The 16,144-nt window shown below is 34.9% G+C and overlaps 1 protein-coding gene across 1 annotated transcript in view; it reads right to left on the bottom strand.

The window, feature by feature from the left end:
- APOB (apolipoprotein B) overlaps positions 1-16,144 on the bottom strand; it is a 35,425-nt gene that overhangs the window by 12,496 nt on the left and 6,785 nt on the right. The window contains 19 exon segments of the mRNA XM_058834581.1: positions 522-898; positions 2,556-2,701; positions 2,976-3,163; positions 3,284-3,459; positions 4,762-4,972; positions 5,587-5,708; positions 5,925-6,107; positions 6,611-6,822; positions 8,018-8,185; positions 8,944-9,135; positions 9,423-9,599; positions 10,137-10,374; positions 10,715-10,926; positions 12,348-12,494; positions 12,706-12,823; positions 12,993-13,220; positions 13,984-14,203; positions 14,932-15,017; positions 15,205-15,329. Of these exon segments, the coding sequence (XP_058690564.1) occupies positions 522-898; positions 2,556-2,701; positions 2,976-3,163; positions 3,284-3,459; positions 4,762-4,972; positions 5,587-5,708; positions 5,925-6,107; positions 6,611-6,822; positions 8,018-8,185; positions 8,944-9,135; positions 9,423-9,599; positions 10,137-10,374; positions 10,715-10,926; positions 12,348-12,494; positions 12,706-12,823; positions 12,993-13,220; positions 13,984-14,203; positions 14,932-15,017; positions 15,205-15,329 (3,526 nt within the window).

Raw genomic sequence — 16,144 nt, 5'->3', positions numbered from 1 at the left:
TCCTGAGGAGTTTAGGAGAAAAGGAAGGCTGTCCTTTTGCAGTTTGAGAACCCAAACTGCAATTTCAGGGGAACTAACTTAAAAATATTATATTATGGCAATATATAGACATAAAAAATGATGAGACAATTTTATATATATATACATATTAATGGATTGAGAAATAAATTGTGGGCATACCTACAGATACATTTGCACACCTGATTTTGAAAGCAGTTGACTTATCAGCTGCACAAATGTTTGTAGGATCATGCCTTCAGTTTTAAAGGACAATTCCTTCAGTAAGGAATATCCAGGAAAATATGGACTCTAAAAGTCTTCACTGCATTAAACTGACTTCCCCTTCAGTGCCTGAATAAACAGACACACATAATATCTTTAAAATCTAAGGGAAAGTGATTCGAGATCACACATCTGTCTTTAAATAAATGCAGGCAAACTAATGTATTGTACCTGATATAAGGGATATAAAATAACTGAAGTAGGCTTGCAAACATTGCAGTCTTAGCAAACATTCTTACCTTTCACACTGTAGGAAAGCAGCTCAAAGACAGAATCAGCGTTTGTGTTATAGGTAGCTTTTACGCTGCTCCCTCTCTCTGTGGTGCTGTTAGTCACGGTGTACGCGGCTGTCCAGTTGTAATAGTTGCTGTACACATTAGCAGAGACCTCTAGCTTGCCCAGCAAAGGCACACGGAAAGGATAGGATTCTGGAACAGTAAATGTTGGGATTCTGTATTCCTGAGATGGCACACTTATTCCTATGGACTCCATCATCAGAGGAGGTGTTTTAACAGTCTTTGGCATCCATATCTCATCCGATGATCTTCCCGCAAATGGCAGTGGAATATCAATTACAAAACTGTTTTTATTTAGATTGTATCTGACCCGGCCTTCACTGGAAAATAAAGATAACTCTGTTAGAAACTAAGTTCATAAAGCATATACAGGAGTTTTCATGATTTCCTCTCCTGCCCATGATACTGAGCTTACTTTCATGCTTATATCAATGTCCTGACTTTAGTTTTAGAGAGAAATGTAATGATCAAACATTAATATCAACATTTTCAAGCACTCATTCATCAGAATTTATCAAAAGTACTTTTGGTATCAGGGAATTGTTTCAATGATTTTCCTCTTATTTCATAAACAAAGGGACTTGTAAGTAAATTTTTAAAAATCCTCCAAAATCACTGGCACACTTGTGGGATGCTCAGTATCAGAAAAAGGCAATTATGTTTTTTTTAAAAAGTGATATATTCTTATAGAAATGCATGAAATTACATTAGTGTTGGACATGGTAAGAATCTAAAATTGAGAATTTTTATCTCTTTCTCATTATAAGCATTTCAAAGGTTTCATCCAAATATTCAGCATTTTTTTTATTCTAAAAAAAAAGGTAATAAAAATTTAAGCATGTGACCAGGAACTAGGACTGGAAAATGGATCGCTGGCTTAAAAAGTGTATTTAGGAAAATGCAAAACAGAAGAAAACGTGGCCTTAATTTCTGACTGAACAATAAGCTGGCAAAGATAATTTTCCTGTTTCTCTAACTGGTCTTTCATATTGCAAAATCTTGGATTTTTACACTTAGAGCTACATTCTAGGATGAAAATTAAGCAAACACTACTGAAATGTGTTCCTCTACATCAAAAGATTTAAAAAGTTACCTAAAAGAGCAGTTAAAAACCCAATTATGATTATTAGCATAGATGATAACAACCTAGGAGAACAAACAGTTTCTTCCTTGCCTATACTTAGTTCAATGGCAGCAATAGAAATGTATGTTATTAACACACTATCATATTCCCACAATGAAACATAATTCATGGAAAATCAGATCTAAGAGATACAAAATTAAAGACACTTCTCTGTTTGTCTTTTGTTGTTTTTTGGAATCCAATCTTAAACTAGCCTCTGCTGTCCTTTACACTCATTTCAGCATTTTATTCCTATGAAATTTGACAGAAGGGTAATGACATTCATACAAGTCCTGTGAAGCTCTGTTAGGTAGAAGAGATGGGACCAAACTAGTGCAAGCATCCCTATGTGTACAACTTCCCTCCGAGCACGTCAGGCGTGGGAGGAGGTTGGGCTGCTCTACTGGTGGAGGTTAACTGGTATGTGATGGGTAATGGGAAGAACCTTCCAACAGCTATGCACAGGAAAATGTAGTGCTGTGAGGGTTATGGCCAAAGTGTTTGCAGAGATGTAGGATACAAATCTATGAGAAACATGGTTTCAGTATCTCTATGGTTTAAAGACTGTTGAATGTTGTATTTTTATTCAGTACACCTTATAATATAATACAATACTTTGGGATCTATTCACATAGTACATGAAGTCAAATCTGTATTAAATATATGCACCAATTCCTCTCTATAATTTAATTTCTCTGACCTTAAAGTTCTTTGTTTATGATTCCAATTTTATGCTAATGTTTACAGCAATTCCATGCTGTTTTATAAAACCAAAGTAAAATAAAATAACACTAAAATGGGAACAAATATCTATTCTCAGTTTCCTGCTTCGCTATCCCAATTTCATTCCTTACCTTTTCAGGAAAAGTTCTTCAGGAATGGTGATAACAGGCAGGCTAAGTTTCTGAATGCTCAGTTCCTTCAGTGCACTTAGTTTGTCTTGCAGAGTCTGGGCATAAGGGACATCTTTTGATGTCTTTTGCAGCCAGGTATTGGTTGCCTGCAATGAGGAGAAAAGTTTATCAAAGTAAATAAAATGTTTTAGGACTTCCCAGTGAAGTTATCTGAAAGCTATTTGAACTACTCAAATACTGGGGTCTAGGTAAAGAGAATGCTAAAGAGAATTTGTTCTATCAAAGTTGGAAATACACAGCTTATTCAATCTGATGAGTGATTTTACAAGTAGTTCTTATTTTGTCTTTCATGGGGGAGACAAGAATTTCTAAGGGCTATGTACTGTTGCTGTAATATCTACTGAATGTTGAAAACCATACCAGGATAAATTGTGACATGATATGTCGCAGTGTCATATCTGTATGAGCCACTTTCTGATCCAGAAGTTCATTGGCACTCTTCTCTAGGGTTTTTGGGTAGTCGGAAAAGTCAACTGGGAAGGCAGAAGACAGTTTTTTCACAGCAGCACTGGCACCTAAATTCCACTCTATCTCAATCTTCTCAGCATCTAAAAATCATGAATTTAAAAGAAAAGGGTAAAATTAGTAATCTTATTTTGAGAGATACTATGAACTAATGTAAAAAGATGCTTAAATTTACAGGTTGTGGATCATGTTTTTTCCCCTACCATATCTGAGAAGAACTCTTTTTGAAATTGAGTTTCCGTGAATTGTTGCAGCTGAGCTTATCTGAAGATAAGCTTTGTTTGGTGAATAATTAACCAATGCTTCACTTCTAAGTTCAGTTTGCAGGCGAGGAAAAGAAATGGTGCCTCTTAACATTGCCTCTTCCACTCCAGCATATCTGTGAAAGCAAAAATATATGTGAATAAAAATATTTAATTGTATTTTTTCAGGAGCAACTTTGTAATTTAAATCTACAGCAAAGGCATAATAGGTGTTATAAAAAACTTAGATTGAATCAAACTTGCAAACACTATTCTAATTCAATGAATATTTTCAGCTTCTGCTGCTAGTTATTTTGGAAAATCTGGAGTAGACTATTATAATGCTATAGTTATAGCATTATATAGTATATAATATTAGCTAATGCTAATATTAAAGTGCAGTAGTGAGTTTCATTACTCACAGTAATGAGTCTGTGTTAATTCCATAGGAATGAAAAGGATGGAAATATGTACCTGTCCTGGTAAAGTTGTAACTGAACCTAATTCTAAATGCCTTACTGAAGCTGAATTCTCTACTCAGGACACAGACTGTGGCCATGAATCACAAAAAAACAAAACACTTGGCAAAATATATTATGCCAGTGGGCTTCATTTTGCATTATTCACATTTATTTTATATCTCTGTAACTTTGTTGACTTGAGCAAACTTCTAATGTTATGTTAGTGCAAATAAAAGGGAATTGAGGTCCCTGACATCTGCCCAAAGCTCCCACTGATATCAGAAGCAATTCTACATGAACAGCAAAGACAAAGACTCCCTGGGGCACCATCAAGATCACAGAATTCCATGGAAGATTGAGGTTTATTAAAGAATGTGATCAGCCCATTTCACTATGGGCTTGTGAGGCAGACAATTTTAGAAACCCTGGCAGGCTGAACATTTTTGTTAGATCCCCTGTAGATGTTCCCGGAAATATTCTCATCGAGAAGCGTGGGAATTTTTACAGGAAGCTCTCAGTTATTTTTGGTTTTGTTTCTTACTGAGTGCCATTAGATTTCTTCATGGGGAGATGTAATAACTTTTTCTGGAGTCAAGCATACCCAGTAAAAGATAATACCTCTCTGAACAAACCTTGCCTTGTTTATATCCTTGGATTATCACACCTGCAATAACAGTAGTACAATACATTCTTGTAATCATGTGTGTGCAAACATGGAAGAACTACCTCAAGGAACTTGTAATACAAATTATATATATACATATAGTAGGAAAGGTCAATCAATGTATTATATATATGCATTTGATGTATTACAAATAAAATACTTTAAAGTTGTTTAAATGGGGTTTCAATGGCAAGTTTATCTGTCTCTGTATTTAAAAAATTTCTCCAAAATGAGATAAAGTTTCCCCATATTCTTCCCCCCTACAAAACCTTTTAAAAGGTAGTTGTTAAATTCTAAATGTTTTTCTGAGTTACCTTATCTGGCCAGTAAGAGTAGCTTCTGTAATCTTCTTGTTGTTGACGTCTAAGACAAAACTGTATGCTTTCTTCCCAGAAATTGATTCATCAGTAATTCTTAGGTTTGTACCAAAGTCAACATCAACATCTGGAATCTGGACATCACTGGTCAAAATCTTTTTGCCTCTGTTGTACCTGAAGGTCAACGTGGCATCATGCTGGTTTACACCTAGAAAATATAATGTACTTTGGTTATTCACAACTATAGAATCTGTTTGGACTTTTCTTAGAGGAAGAACAAAAAAAGATCAGATGAAAATTATATCCCAGTAAAGATCTAACACAGCTTTTGATGAGTCTGATTAGAAGCTGGGTCATCTCTTTTCTTCTCATTTTCTAAACACACCATGGCTGACCCACCAACAGCATGACAAATAACAATACTTTTAATAATAATACTTTTAATAAATAACAATACTTTTGTTATTTAAATGATCCCACAGATGTTTTTTATGCTTTCATTCCATATTTCATAAAAAACATATTTTTCTCTTGCTTATATAGACCCCCTGAACATCTCTTCCTTGCATCCATTCACCAACATCACATTTATTAAAATCATGCAAAATACAAAATCAGCCTCTCATAATGAAAATCTTGCACTGGGATTGCATACATGAAAGGAAGTGTAGTTAAATTGTTGGCTTATTTGGCTGTGAAAATGGTATTCTATCTTACAGTGTAAAGAATACTATTAAGATTTATTAATAAAAATGTATTTTCTGGTAAATGACAGCTCAAAGCTGAGCAAAATCACACAGGATTTTTTTTTTTGACTCTTACCTTCTGCCTGGACAGCAAACTTTACGGTGTCTATCTGGTCATTTCCCTCTCTCTGCAGTTCGTAGTTTGCACTTGCAGAGTATTCCTTTACTTCACCTGTGGACACTAATTCAACCTCAAATCTACAGAAGGAGTAAACAAATGCCTTGTAAATAACTTTTTTGTCCATGACCACAAACAGTAGAAATCATACAGTTCTCAACAGCTCTCTTTCTGAGCTGCTGCTGCCAGTAAGTTTGGAAAGACTTTTAAAGGTAAGCTTGATGTGAGAGACTACTGGAGACTAAGAGGAAGGTAGTCAGCACAAAATAAACATAATTTAAGCTGACATGACTTACCTGGATTCTCCAGTCAAGGGAAAATATGGAACTGCCTCTGTGTCAGTGGAATTAGAGTACAATACTTTGGTGCAGAAATTTAGACCAGGAATGAAAGGCTTGCAAGAAGTTGAGATTACTTGGTTCTCTGTCAGAGTTGGAATCTCTTCAGTTTTGGCTGGAGACACCAAATGCAGTGTATTGCTGGAACAGAAAAGTCAGTCATTTATTCCCAGGACAGCGCTCAGACATCCTATGAGCACAGTTAATTCTGAATAAAACTCGCTTATTAATGTAGGGGCTAACTGAAATAACATCTGGCTTGAAATGATGTAGGTATTATTATTGATAATTATAATTTAGTGTATTGAGCCATTTTCTCTCCCTAAAATTAATGTAAGTAGTTAATTTAAATTTAAATATATATTGCTATCATAATAATTTTATGTGAAAGAAAAAAAAATAATGGAAATTTTAGGAGTCTTGTATAAAATTTCAAAAATAGTGACAAATAATCTGTAAACCATGACTGAAAGTTCTCAGTTATCTGGCATATTTGCTTGTCTTATGAAAGAATTACAATGACTGGGATTTTTCAGAACTGAATATTTCTCCATACCTGCCCTAGCCTTCCAATTCCACCACAACGAAAACCAAGAAGAGAAGGAAGAACACAGCCTTGAAAGCTCTCATTCAGTTCTCATTACCTGATACTGAGGAGTTTTACTGGAATCTTTGGAGCAGGAATGCTGAATTTCAATTGTCCAGCTTTTACACTAACATGTGCTTCAATTCCAGATTCATGGAATATGTTAGAATTCATCTCCACACCACTTCCAGCAAATTCAGGCATGTTTATTCCCAGGTGTGTCACAAACTCAACTGCTACTGAAGGTTTAGCAATTAGATCTGCTTGCATCTATTTAATAAAAACAAAATGGGGTATTTATTTGCCCAATACACTTCTTTCTGGTTATACAAAAAAACCCATACTACTCCTGGTAATATAGAAATAAGTTTTATAGAATTGATTTTGCTATTCAAAAAATCTTATTCCTAAATCACATAATCAAATGGCCCCTATAAGTGGTAACTGTAATATAGAAGACACAGCAAGATGATAACACCAAGGATCCCTACCTACTTTAAAGTAAAAACACTCATGGTTCAGAAAGATTTTATACATGGAGCCACTTGCATTATTTTTAAATCTGAAGACAAGAGCCAGTTTTCCATCGTAAGGAAAAAAAAAATGGCAGTTTTCAAAGAGAATGAGAGAACAGACAAAAGAAATGGATCCAATATTTGAATTTCTCTAAACACAAACCAGCTTATTGTCAAGCTTTTGCTTTGGCCATTAAGGAAGAAGGGACAGAATGCAAAATTCTGGAAAAGATTCCAAAGCTAACTAAAGAGCAACAAGTACTAAATTTGAGGATTTATTTTTTATTTTTATTTATATTTTTTATATGGTAGAAAATTAAAAGTTTAGATGAACTGAAACTACTAAGAAATTCTTACAAAATATTGGCTAGGCTAGAGCAAGGTAGTAAGAACTGTAAAAAGGAATAGAAACATTTCTATTTTTTTAAATTTTAAGGGGATAATTAATTTTGTGTCATCTACATTTTCCTTGCTACAATTTTAAGATGTTTCCTCTCAGGTGAAAAAATATTTTACTTGACTCTATTTTCAATATTTCTTTTAACTGCTAATCAAATTTTTTCACTTTGAATTGGTCACAACAAAATGTTTTGTTAACTTTTTAGCTTGAACATCAAATTAATATACTGTAGCTTTTGTACCATTGTAATTTGAGTGCAGGGAGAGAGAAAGAAACAGATTAAAATGTTTTATTTTTGAAAGAGTGATTGAAATACTTTTCATTCATAAATTTTACTATGTCTCATTCGCAATTTATTATATGCATTACTTCTTAATCTAATCTAAATGTCATCAAATCTAAATTAACCAGGACCTCTAATGAGTAAGGTTTTTTTAATATCGAGAACATTTTGCAATCTTTAAAATGCTTCTGGTGTTACAGTTTTATCCATAAATGAAAATGTAGATTATTAGGAGGAGAAAAAATATAGACAATTATTGGGACTTACGCTTTTTTGTTGAAACTTTGCAGCTACTCTTGCCCCAGGTGTTGCTATTCCAGACAAGGCAAACTTCAGTTGCAAACCTGCTCCAGTTGGAAGCTCAAACTCATTGTCCATGAATATGTAGTGGACAAATAGATCCCTGTCAACACCTTTTGAGATGGCTTGTGCAATCTGTGAATCAAACAAGGAAATGAACACTAACAAATCCACACTGGAATATGCACATTTTGTACTTTTCAAAATGATCAGGGAATGCTGCAATTCTATAATGCAAAAGTTAATTTCATATGGAGTAGAGAATCTAATTTCCACAGATTCATTGTTTCAAAAAATACACTAAAGACTGTCAGCAAAATCTGAACTTTAAATGAATACCAGATTTTTTACCATCATTGATCCACACGGGTTATCTACCTTTACATACACATACAAAGGTGAATCAGTTTACATACCATATAACATTCTGGTTTCCCCAAAGTCACTGACAAAGCATTATTTTATTTCAATGAAAGAAGGATATTAACAAATAAACCTAAAATGTACTACATCTTTTCTTTTTAAGATGACAAGGATGAAATTTTTAGTATTAACACATACTTACATAATTAAAAATTTAGTCATCTAACTTAATAGCCAGTACTAAAGTTCTGGGAATTGTTCCAGTACATATCTGGATAATACAATATGATCTGAACTTCCCCTTTTACTTTCCCTTCACCAATCCTCCAGGAGGACTCTTCTTGGTTATTGAGAGTCTTCATAGATTTCTCAGTATCCTTCAACATAAGCCTGGATATTTTATTTTAAATAATTTATTTTCATGCTGGTATCAAATATTTTTACATAATAATATACAATCTAAATATTAAAAAAATTCTGGTTAAAAAAAAAAAAAGTTTATAATGCACATTTCTGCATCAGAAACATACCATTTCAGGAACAGTCTGAAGAGTTTTAACAGTCTTTAAAATCAAGCTTCCCAGCAGTTTAAAATCATTGAGTTTGATGTACCCAAGTTCTTCTCCCAGGATCCTTAGATATGCTCTTCCTTCTGGAGCTTCTTTGCTGCTCAATTCTTTTATGAGTTTTTCAAGGTTAAGTATTATTCCTTTCATGATATCCTGAAAATTCAGTCAGAAAGCAATAAACCAGTTTTATAAGAAGTATGTATGGCCATATATCTAGAACAGGTACTTAGTGAATGTCAGTTATTCTGCACATACAGATTTCTCTCCAGACAAAGACCCCTCCAAACACAACTAAGAAAACATGTTGTTAAAAAAAATCAAGGATTTCTTTTTATCTCATCAGTGAAGAGAAGGAAAATATAGAGTAAAGCAGTAAGTGCTCTAATTACTGTGTACAAATAGGAATGCTGTGCTGCACAGAGAATGTTTTCAAGCTGTACCTGATCCTGCTTTCCATCCTGTGAGTAACCAAAATAGTCAGAAAGTGCCTTGGAAACCTGTTCTGGCACTTTGCCATCAGCCCAGTACAAGGCCTTGGTTGCAGTGTCTGGGAAAAATCCCTTCTCTCCAAACAATGCTTCCAGAGTTGGTTCAAATCCCTTTCCATCCAAGCCAAGCTGAAATGAACAGAAAAGACAATGCATAACTGAGACTGTTGCCTCCTTTTCTTTGGAACTTTATAACAAACACACTTTCTGGAGAGCAAAAAAATGCATTTAAAGTGTATCCTAAGGCCCGTGACACTTAAGGGAAGATATGGAACACTGTGCCTTATGATTAATTTTATCTCTGTGGCGAGGTTCGAGAAGAAACCTGTGCATAGGTTGTATCTCACTTAAAATATCCTATGAGTGCTTCAGTGTGCCAGTAATGATTCATTAGCACAAAGTCAATTTGTTACAGATGGGTTCATTTTACCCTGGGCCCTTTAATAACTTCAAAGGGTCGTCCATCCAGTCAGTGGCAAGCGACATCACTAATAGGTGGTTTGCTCTAAAGCCCATTGAGACCAAATCAAAGTCCCCTTACAGTCACAGTGATCTTTAGATTTCCCCCAAGGCTTGGAAAAAAATACATTATGCACAGAAAGTTGTTATAAAAAAACAGAAATGAGAAAGAAAGGTACTAGCAAATGTTTCTGATAATTGTTGTACCTCAAAGACATCGCTTGGGTCAAATCCGTAGGCATGCAGGGTGGTTTTCAGCATGGTCTCTTTAGGAATATAGCTGTTTGGATCAAATATCACATTTCCTTCTACTTTGGCAGAGATGGGGTCAATTCCAGGTACAGAAACTCTTTTTGAAATCTGATAATTCTGTGAGAATTTTCTGAAATCTTTGGCTGTTGGGAGCTGATTTCCTTTCAGAGCTTCTTCAACTCGGCTTTTTAGACTAGGGAAGAGAATAGCAATTAAAATATGATTAGTATATTCTCCAAAACCTCATTTAGTCTTAGTTAAGGGATTTTTTTATGCTGTTTGCAGACATTCATCCAGCTGTGCTGATTGCTAATGGATAGCTCTCTGCACCCATTTAACAGTAAACATAAGATTCAAGGGAAAGACTATTATCTAGCACTGTTCTGACAAAGCCAGTTTACTCAGCTGATGTGCTTGTTCAAATAAACAGATAAAACAATCAGAAACTCCACTGCTAGATAACTACTACTGCAATTATGGTCAAAAACCTTTTTCTTCCAATGAGACCAATAATACACCTAAATTTCACTTACTCTTCAATGCCCAGTTCTTCAGAGTCCAGAATGTTGGCAATGTGAGAGGCAACAAAGCTTTTCACTTGCTCGCTCTTCTCCTTTGTGAGGACTCTCAAAATCTTTGCGAGATCACTTGGGGAAGGATTTTTCATCACTAGGAGATAGGAAGCTAGACGTTTGTCTGTGGGTGCATCCAGTTCTAGGAATGCCTTGAGAAGTGCTGAACGGTCCTATATAAATAAAGATTTACTTTGATGAACTGTCTCATGGATGATATTGCTAAACACTTTTGGGAATATATAGGGTAAAATAATCACAGAATATTCTTAATTAGAAGGGACCCACTGAGTCCAAGTCTTTAGTGACTGCATACCTATTTTTGTACATTATTTCTACAGCCTATCACAACAGTTTCTTTGAATTTATTTTGCTAAACTTTCTTCTGCTAGAAAACATCATAGAAGTTATGGCTTTATTAAAACTGATTTTCATAGAATCAGAGGATCACAGAACCATTTGTGCTGGAAGGGACCTTAAAGACCATCTAGTCCCAATTCCTCTGCCATGTGCAGGGACACCTTCCACTGGACCAGGCTGCTCAAAGCCCCCTCTAACCTGGCCCTGAACACTTCCGGAGATGGGGCATGCACAGCTTTTCTGGGAAACCTGTGCCAGGGCCTCAGCATCTTCACAGTAAAGAATTTCTTTCTAATGTCTAATCTAAACCTACTCTCTTTTAATTTGAACCCATTCCCCCTTGTACTGTCACTAAATGATCTTATAAATATTCTCTATTACCCTTTATTTTGTTATACTTTCAATTTTTTCCCCTCTTTTTTCCCCTCATCTTTTTTTGGTTGGCCTTTTTTTATCCTTTATTTTTTTTTTAATCTTATACATACAGGTTACATTTTTACTTAAGGATTCTGATTTTTGATTGTTGGGAATTATATGTGCAGACAAACTGTCAAAATTTTGAAAAAAGATTATTCAAACTGGGAGAAGAAAGTGATCAAAATCTACTGCTGCAGGAAAATTAAAAACATAGTTTAAAACTAAGCAATAATTTAAAAACTTAAATGTATTAAACTGAATCTGAGAACATGAGTTTTAGATTTTTTAAGCCTTGTCTGGAAACAAGAGCATATCTTTAGGAGAAAAAATTTTTTAAGACTGAAACTATCTCACCATACTCAGCAGAAATGCTTGTATAATGATGCTTATTAAACACAATGCAAAAAAAAATCTACCCAGTATTGTTAACAATGACAACAAATGGCAGTATAAAATAGGGACATGATTTTTTTCTAAGTTAAATACATTTAAGTCTGGGGTAATTCATTAGTTAACACCGCCTTTAAATAAGCAGAACTCCATTTAAGACACTTAAAGGAACAGATCTGAACTTCCCATTTAAACTGAGATTATCTATACAAAGGAACTGCATCTCAAAAGAGCAACACCATCTAAGTCAGGAGATTTCCCAGATATGTGTAAGGAAACTTACTAAAGGGGTTCTGAAAAGCTGGAGACAGCTAAAAGGGAGATAGCAGAGTTGAAACAATGGGAATAGTTTTGCATATTCAGTAACTCCTGCGAGCAGACAAGGTGAACTGAGAACAGTTTATCCTGGTTCTTTCGACCAATTTACCTCTTCAGTAATTGTCATTTTCCTGAATGCCTGGATGGCTGCTTTCTGAACTGAAAGTGATGCAGCTTCATTTCTGATACATGTCTTCAGAGAAGATTTCACACTGGGTTTAGCTTTCTCCATTACTGCACCCATGTTTCCAATAGCCTGGCAGTGATGAAAACACAGAAAGATGATAAAAGGTTCCTCTCCACCAAGAGAAGTACAGTAATATATGTGATAATATGTGATAATATGCTATAATATGTGATAATATAATACAATGAATATAATGATATAATATAATGAATATAATATATTAAATATAATATTAGCATTACAAAAATAGCCTGCATAAGGAAAGAAGAAAGAAAAATACCCGCAGTGTCAGGTACGTGAGTTCATCTTCCCCAGAACAATCAGTGCCAAGCAGTGATACCATGAAGTCTGCAACATCTGCTATTTCCTCTGTCACAATCGTCTTCTCATTGTAGAACCTAAAGAAATGGATAAACACATCAGAAACAAAGAGGAAATTGGGAAATGTCTATATTTTATTCCTAAAGAGCAAATACATGGAAATAAAAACATTCTCCAAAAGTGAACACTCTTAGGGCTTACTCTAAGCGCTGTAATTTTGTACAATTGCATGCCATCATTACTTACTTAGTAACAGAATGACTCAAGCCATAAAATGAAGCTCTGCTTGGCTGATACTGGGCCATGTTAAGAATTTCCCGTATTCTTTGTGGAGTTGGAGAAGGCAACAGTCCCAGGGTGTATGTGACCAGGTCTGCCACGAGTGGATTCACGTTTCCAGTTCGCAGGATTTGAAGGATTGCACTGAAGCACTCTGGAGTCCCACACTGGGCCAGGGCCTGGACGGTGATGGAGCTGAAAGGAGAAGAGATGACTTTTATCAATTAATTCCCTGTTTGCAGTTATCACTGCATGTTGACTGTTTGAAACAAACATATGGCAGATTTATTAAGGTGTTTTAATACAAATGATGTAAGTTTATGTGTGACTGGAAGCAAATTATGCAATTTCTTACCAAAAAGAAGCTTCTTGGTTTTACAAGTTATAACCCAATTAAATTAGAACAAGTAAGTATTAATGATATGATCATTACATGGACATATATTTTTTTTTCCCTTCACAACAGACTTTTCCACAACTTTAAGTATTATCATCTAATACATTGACCCAGACTGAGGCTCTATTTGCTTTACAGATGGAAGACATAAAGTATATGGGAACTGGCTCAAGCCCAGCTGGGACAGAAGACTAAGGGTGTGGAGTGGAGGGCAGGGTCCACCAAACAATAGCACTTTTCCATGTCTGCTGAAGTCTCATACTCAAAACTGAGTTTGTTGCTCTAATTCACGGAATTACAGCCATTGTCCTTGAGCAAAGCTGCCTGAAAGATATTTGGCTATAAAAACACATCCAAAGGATTGTCAGGCACACACAGCTGGCTCGATAGTCCCTTCCTTATTTCCCTCTCTGTGTAGTTCTCATAACACTTATCTTTCTGAAAGCCTCTCTTTACCTCTAATACACCTCCAATTTAAAACCAGCAAATCATCAACGATAGCATGGTTTTGCCATGGCATTGATGTGTGGTGTTCTTGCTCTGTGAACTGCTGAAACATACCTTGAGGTTTCCATCATCTTTGGAACAAGAGAGCCAAGAGTGCTGTTATGTAAACTTCTCAGCCCAGAAACAAATCTGTAAAAGAGTCTTGCTCTCTGCTGGTTCTCCTGGGAGGCTGTAATTTTCTGCATTTCCTGCAGGGTTTTCAGAACAGCATCACCCTGCCTGGACAGTTTGGCATCTGTACTTTCCAGTGCAAGTCCCTTCTCTTCCAGTGCATCTAGAAATTGGAAAAAAATGCATTCATTATCTCTCTACCAGGGAGCTATGTTAATTTTTATCTTGTGATACATTCAGTATAAATAAAAAAGTTTGTACATTATTTTATATGATAACTATTGAAGTTTAACAGCTGAATGGTTTACAGAAATAATGGCACAGAATTTGATATAATTGTCCCAAAAGTTGAATATTTGCATACATTCTTTTATATTTTCATGAAGATTATTCTTTAACACCTCTCATATTAGCACAGTTTGCTTTTCCAACTTTTAATAAATATATGTTATAAGAAATATTTTATGACTGGGACTAACAATTCCAGGTCAGAAAAGTATGCTTCAGAACAAAATATATAGTAATAATGGATGGTTTACATTTGGCACTGAAGCCAAAAGATGGATAAGAAATTACGGGTAACTGAAAAGGGGTCATTAAACTAATGTCCAATAAGATTAAAACTACTTTTCAAGCAAATTAAGCATTTTTAATTATAAAGAATAATTTTAAAATTAAAATGAAAACACAAAGATTATTTAATAGTGTTTATAAACTTCTCAGCTTTTCCTATTTTATACTCAAACTTTTCCATACTAAGTTAATAAAATTTATTTTAAAATGATGAATTTATGTGGTCTCCTCATCTTTAATTAATTCACTATAAAAAATTCACAAAAAAAAAATCCTATTTTGTCTATGTATTTATAATATTGAGAACTGCAGCTATACCTCCATCAAAGTTTTTGTTAGTGATCTTTGGGGTATCTTCAAGCTTCAGAGTCTGGTTCACCTCTGTCATGACACCATAGCGATTTCTAGGAAAGAAAGAAAAATTCAGTGCTTTAGGTGAGCCCAAATGCCTTTACAAGGTTTTGACAGGCCTCCTGTCCTCTTAAAAACAAAATGTTTATTTAGGGATGAAATCAGGGCAGATTGTGGTACACCACCATTTAAAATGGATATTTGTAAATAAAGGGTAATGACAAATAGTGAGCAACCCACTTGTATGAGGAAGGCAGAAACAGATGTTTTTCACTGCAGACAGCATCTCTTATGTGCCTTTTCTTTGCATCAATATTGTAATGACAGAACTGAGTGCTCTTCAGAAGGGTAGATAATGGGCTGTTCTGTAAAATAAATAGTTTGGCAGTCAGCTTACTGAGTAGAATAGGAAACAATCATAGTTTTAAAGGCTGACAGTTTCATTGTAAGATTAACAGTTACAATTGGAAATGAAGGTGCATAACTGGAATCGTTCTTACACAAAGACAAAATTGTGCCAGTAACAATCTTTGGACTTAAGTCTCTTCTGAGGCAAAAATCCCACTGAAATGTTCCCTCAGGCCTTGTTGAGGTGTTTGGGTTAGTAGTTACTTCATGATTGATCCCCTGCTGCCTATAACAAAGGCTCCTTCATAAAACCAATTTGTAATTTTTGGAATAACTCAGTCCCCTTGCAACCACTGTGATGTTCTCTTTACATTACTCCTCTTTAATTTCAGTCTTGTGACAAGACTTCTACAAAAAGCTGTAGAAGTGGCAGAAATCATAAAATGTGTTTTCAGCATTTTTTTTATTTTTTTTTTTGTTAAAACACCAAAAGCACAGATGCCAGGATATCAGAAAGAAATCTGACGCTATTCATGCAAGCAAGTGCATCTGGTCATTGTGGATTAACAGGTAGACTGAACATTTTGTCAAATCATTTATTTCATGGCATCTAGAGCTCCTGGACCTCACATACACTTTAGAATTTTGGAGGACTACATGTTTTAGATAAAACTGGAAATTTGAAAATTTTGACCCACAAAACTAAAAATTTGGCTATACTCTGATAGGTTACTGAATAACAAATAGTACTAACTCCTTATATGAAAAGCTGTCCTTTAAAATAGAGAAGAACATGAAAGAAGGTTAATTACACTCTTTCTGCATCTGTTTT

This window comes from Poecile atricapillus, chromosome 3 (assembly GCF_030490865.1).
Source record: "Poecile atricapillus isolate bPoeAtr1 chromosome 3, bPoeAtr1.hap1, whole genome shotgun sequence".
NCBI lineage: Eukaryota > Metazoa > Chordata > Aves > Passeriformes > Paridae > Poecile > Poecile atricapillus.
The sequence above is the reverse complement of the archived record's forward strand: the minus strand, read 5'-3'. Positions and strand labels throughout refer to the sequence as shown.